This window comes from Hyperolius riggenbachi, chromosome 5 (genome assembly GCF_040937935.1).
Source record: "Hyperolius riggenbachi isolate aHypRig1 chromosome 5, aHypRig1.pri, whole genome shotgun sequence".
Taxonomy (NCBI): domain Eukaryota; kingdom Metazoa; phylum Chordata; class Amphibia; order Anura; family Hyperoliidae; genus Hyperolius; species Hyperolius riggenbachi.
The window spans coordinates 99,017,077-99,023,076 of record NC_090650.1 but is presented as its reverse complement, the minus strand read 5'-3'; the positions used below and the strand labels follow the sequence as shown (position 1 = coordinate 99,023,076).

General features: G+C 45.0%; 1 protein-coding gene across 1 annotated transcript in view; it reads right to left on the bottom strand.

The window, feature by feature from the left end:
* Positions 1-6,000, bottom strand: part of SNX10 (sorting nexin 10) — an 80,451-nt gene that overhangs the window by 11,072 nt on the left and 63,379 nt on the right. Inside the window, exon 2 of the mRNA XM_068238657.1 lies at positions 3,600-3,653. Within this exon, the coding sequence (XP_068094758.1) occupies positions 3,600-3,623 (24 nt within the window). The 5' untranslated portion in view covers positions 3,624-3,653. The remainder of the gene's footprint in view (positions 1-3,599; positions 3,654-6,000) is intronic.

Here is a 6,000-nt window from a genome sequence, read left to right as displayed (position 1 = left end):
GTTTGTGGCACATTATGTGTGAGGGGGAAACTTTTCAAGATGGGTGGTGACCATGGCGGCCATTTTGAATCCAACTTTTGTTTTTTCAATAGGAAGAGGGTCATGTGACACATCAAACGTATTGGGAATTTCACAAGAAAAACAATGATGTGCTTGGTTTTAACGTAACTTTATTCTTTCATGAGTCATTTACAACTCTCTGACCACTTATAAAATGTGTTTAATGTGCTGCCCGTTGTTTTGGATTGTCAATGCAACCCTCTTCTCCCACTCTTCACACACTGATAGTAACACCACAGGAGAAATGCTAGCACAGGCTTCCAGTATCCGTAGTTTTAGGTGCTGAACATCCCGTACCCTCTTCCTAATGAAAAAACAAGGGTGTGGTATATGGGGTACCAAGATAGTGGGGCCATTCTTCATCAATGGTAACCTCAAGGCCACTGGATATGCGAAATTGCTACAGTATGATGTGTTTCCCTCTTTATGCACTGAAACTGGCACCTTCCCTGAGTTTTTCCCAGCAAGATGGTGCACCACCACATTATGGGTGTCAGGTCCGAGCATTCCTAGATGAACAGTTTCTTGAAAAGTGGATAGGTCGTCATGGGCCAGTTGAATGCGCTGCGCTGCGCCCGGCCCCCCCCCCCCCCCCCCCCCAGGGTCTCCTGATCTGACCCCCTTATACTTTTATCTTCGGGGTCATCTGAAGGCAATTGTCTATGCTGTGACGAGATGTGCAGCACCTGAAACTACGGAAAGTCACGACTCTTCCTATTGAAAAAACAAAAGTTGGATTCAAAATGGCCAACTTCAAAATGGCCACCATGGTCATCACCCATCTTGAAGAGTTTCCCACCTCACATATACTAATGTGTCATAAACAGGAAGTTAATATCACCAACCATTCCCATTTTATTAAAGAGACTAACAAAATTTTCATCCTTATTTCTTCTATCCTATAAGTTCCTATACCTGTTCTAATGTGGTGCGTCTTACTGCAGACTTTTCTAGTTGCACAGTGGCTATATTATCTCTGTTATATGATCTAATCTTCTCTCCTCTGTGGGCTGAGGCAGTCAGGCTGGAATGTGCGGTGCTGCTTGTGATTGGATAGAACCTATCAGTGGCGACTGGTCGTTAAGTGGTTTAAGAGAGCACGAGGTGGGATAAATAAATAAAATTAAATAAATGTAGGCTACCTGATCAGCAGGGCTGAGTGGATCGGGTAGCCGCAAAAACCGCCGCTCCAATGGGCTGTAATAGCCCACTTTCACTTGCATGACCCTTGGGTCACGATGTTGAACTGAGAGACTGTTGTCTCCCATAGCGTGCAGGGAGGCGGGGAGTGGCAGGAGGTGTGGCCAGGGGAGAGAGCTGCCCAACGGCAGCTCAGGAAACCCTGTAGGAACGCCCCTAGTGCGCGTTTTAAACAGGGAATGCCTCTCCCCTCTGTTTACCTCAGAGTTAGCAACAAATCCTGTCGCCAAACTCGGGGGGGGGGGGGTGGGGGGGGGGGGTAGAGAGCGGAAGTTGGGGGACACAGAGCCATGTCATATCAGGCAGAGAACATGGCTCTGTGTCCCATCTGCCCCCCAAAGATCCACCTCGGGTGCTTTTTAAAAAGGAAATACGGCAGTCACCATATCCCTCTCAGTTCAGTTCTTTAAGCCATACAGACATTAGTCCAATGTCAATAGGGCATCAAATGGATTACTGTCAAAACACAGGCAACCAACAACTGCTGACAGTGGAATTATCTGGCAGATTGTTTTGTTGGCGGATGGTGCAGGGAGCCTCCTGCTTCTCCTAGCCTTCCACTATCAATAGGACCGTACTAGGGATGCTCAATGAGATGCAAATAATTCAAGGTAATGCAGGATTATGCAAAGTTCAAGCAGGATGAAAAGGTCTGCAGGTCCATGACTGTTGGGGATAAGGAGGCAGCAGGAAGCCAAATACCCCCACCGGCACCAATGCCCTATATGGGGGGGGGGGCTGAACATGGCTTCCTATACTGGGGGAACATGCACCTTTGGAAGGGAGGGGGAGTGGCTACCTAATATTACGGGAGAAGGAGCCTCTGACTTGAGGGAGGGCCACAAATTATGTGCTGCTTGTGGCCACAAGAACCGTAGCTGCACTCCTGATTCTCAGGATTTCCTTCCATCCAACAATGACTCAGCGCCAATCTAAAAATACACAGGAAAGCATAAGGAACACACAAAGTTGCCAGAAGCTTGGAACATCTGAACAAGCCACTGTTCTCAGACAAGGAAAACAGCAAACAAGAACACAACTGTCTATCAGGACAGCTCTAGGCATATTTAAGGCACAATGTGGACTTTGAGCCCAGTCTCAAGGTTATCTTTGATATCATTATTTATTATTATTCTACATTTACATAGCAATCATTTCTTCCACAGCGCTCTACAGAAAGCAGGCTAATCCATCTAAAGTAGCCATGCATTACTCGATTTTCCGGCACAAAATTGACCATTCAAGTTAATCGGACCGAGGTAGAATCGATGTTTCATTCTGCTCATTTTGACAAGCTGGAAGAGATCAGTCGATTGTAAAGGAATCTGCTACTATTCACAAGACTGGTCGGGTTTTGGGTTCTGAATGAAGACACTACATCCTTCAGATGGATAGTGAAGGAGAATCGCATGGAATCTCACTTGTAGTGCGTGGACCACTAGTCGACTTTCAATCAGCCATACTAAGCTGATTACCCAATAAAGTCGATCGCTTAATCGCTCAATGGAGAATAGAGTATTGCAATCTGTACCTTAAAGAGGAACTTTAACTCAGAATTCATCCCAATCAGTAGCGGATACCCCCTTGCCCATGAGAAATCTCTACCTTTTCTGAAATAGAGTATCAGAGGAGTCTGTATGGCTGATGTTGTGGTCAAATCACTCCCGTGTGATGTCATGACAGTTTGCCGCCTGTGAACCTCATTGCATTGTGGGAAAGAACAGCTTTTTTTTTTTCCAACTGCCATGCATGTAGCATCTTCCTCTGTGCATAGAATTCTCAGTAATGAACATGCTGTACTGATCACCTAGCAGAACTATAGATGTCACCACCAGTGATAAATTTCAGTACATAAATTGGGAAGAGTAAAGATATAAATGGGCAAACACTAAAAACAATTTATAAGTGAATATTGGGGGGGGGGGGGGGGGGGCAGAAGGGGAAGCAAGCAAATTTTTTTTCACTACAGTTCCTCTTTAGGGTCAATTTGCATGGAAACAAGTTAACTTGTTGGAATGTAGGAAGAAACCACAATGCCTGGAGAAAACACACACACACACACACACACACAGCAAAATCAACATGTACAATCATGCAGCTCAAGTCCAGGCCTGGAACTGAACCCAGGTCTCTAGTTCTGTGAGGTGAGAGTGTCAACCACTACTATGCCATTTCTACCATGTGTGCAGGGATGGCCAATGCCTGAAGAGTAACTTTCTCACTTGTCGGTCTAGAAATTCTGGTAGAGCTGGCACTTCCAGTAGCAAGATGCATGCATGCCCACTCGGTGTCTTATACAGATCTCATCACGCCCATGTCCTGTGCTTATAGTTACTTACCCCTGTCTTGTCTTTAGGAAACATGATGCAGCAAAGCAGACACAAGGCACAAGTCTAATGGGAAAGGGGAAAAAAAATAAATATATATATCACTGTTAGGAGTCATTATTCAACATAAAAGCCAAACTAGTTTTCCGAGAACTACATGCTTCATTAGGGCAAGTTAACTCCAACTATATTTCATTTCTTGCAGGGCAGCATTGATGTATCATTTACACAACATATAGTTCAACAAATGCATTTTCCTTTTTCCTACTACTATAATAAGCACCACACAATTATATTTGGCGTATGATTTTATCCAGCCACATATTCCAGTCAAACCATGAAACTCCATCCTCACTGAAACCTAAGGCACCTTTCACACAGAAGTTGGATCGCACCGCATCAGTGATGAAGTCGCACCATACGTCTGCAATGGCATGCGGCACATGCAGTTCTTCATATAGTCCATAGGCTGATGCTTGCAGCCCTACCCTGAAGCATGCCCGTTGCCCAGCATCACTGCATCGTTTCATTGGGCATGGTCACACCACAACTTCCAGCGTGTAAGGCCACATGGAAATATAATTGCATCACATTTTCATTGCAATTATATGTTCGGGCACACCCAGAGCAGGATCATCCACCAGGCAACCTAGGCAGGTGCTTTGGGGCCTAGTGGGTGTCAAGGGGCCCACCTGCCCAGTTTTGTCCTCTCTCCACTTCAACCTACCAAAAGGACCAGAAGCAGGGCCCCACATCTACTGCCTTGCCTCAGGCCCCATTACATCCTAATCCATCTCGGGTTGCACCGCAACTGACATTCGATTCACTAAAGTGCAATAACTGTTATCACAGCAGTTATCACACGATCTGCAACACTTTGCACGCGCAAAGCATTACTCCGTGTAATAAAGGAAGGTTTGCTTCCTTTATCACACAGTAATGCTTTGCGCGCACGCAAAGCACCACATTTTATTATTATTAATTAGATTTATATAGCGCCAACATATTACGCAGTGCTGTACAATAAATAGGATTACAGACAATGATAACAGGGGTGACAGAACAATACAGGTAATAGACAATAGATACAACAATACAGGTAATAACACAATGCAGATAGTAGTACAATGCCAGATCAAACTGGAGTGGTAAAAAATTACAAGTTCCAAATTCTGGGTAAAGTGCACACAGTCAGGTATGATACACAAGGGGAGAGGGCCCTGCCAAAGGCTTACAATCTAGAGGGAGGGGTTGGTGACACGAAAGGAGCCTTTGTAAAAATTAGACTAAGGAATTGTAGCAATTTTGGGTATCTGGAGTCTGCGATTTCATAAACTGAGGCGTCAGATGATTTTTGTACTGACTCCACAGCCCTGGAATAGAGGAGTCCCTAATGCCATTTTAACAAATGAACTGAACTATGTTTTACTCTATGGTCAGGAGAGGGGGAGAATAAGGCCTCATTCAGACTATACGCACTGCCGTGCGCATTTCAGCAGCACATATAGTGTGTGCTACACGCAAGAACGGTATAAGGGCATAGACCTAGTCTATGAGGCTATGTTCACAGTGGGATGTTGCGGAGCGGTGTTATAAACTCTTATAATGCAGCTTACTGCACTGCAATGATAATCCTATAGGACTGTCACAGAGCGATGTAAGTGTCGCATTGTAACATGCAACGTTGTGCTAATGCACTGCTACAGTGCGTGACCTCTAAACGCAGACGTTATCAGGTACAGGAAAGTCTTACTTTTCATTGCCTGTATGCTTTACTGCACCTACTGTATGTGACGGCAACAGCATTCATGTGCCTTACCACTTTTTTTGTTTTGCGTTGTAATGCTGCGATGCGACCAACATCTCATTACAATGTAACATCCTATAGTTAATAAGCCCCAAAACTTGTTCTTTTATCAATTGTGCAATTGTAATGGGGGGGGGGGGGGGGGGGGAGGGTTGCTGTAGGCGAGAGGTGGTCAATCAATGGCTGAACATGTACTGCATCAGGAAGCACCAAGCTAGCAGTGGAGGCATTCAGAGAGAAGTTTATCAAACTACTGCTGAAATCTGATCCGATATGGAGTGCAAGGTGGTTACTGATCAACAAAAAAAGGTGAGAAGCCCAACACTGCAGCTGACTGAGAAACAAGAACTACCAAGAACTTAATTATTCATATTCTCTTTCATTAGCACACATTCTCACTTCTGCTAATAATCTGGCCGGTGTGACCTCCTCAACTCATGTGATAAAACACTGCATAAATATTGTTCCTACGCTGAGAAGCTGCAACACATTTTCCTGCCTACTGCTCTGATTGAACGGCACAGGATGAAGAAATGCAGATGTATTTCATGGGGAACTGGAGCATACCCCAGATAAACTGTGGGGGGGGGGGGGGGGGGGGTTGGG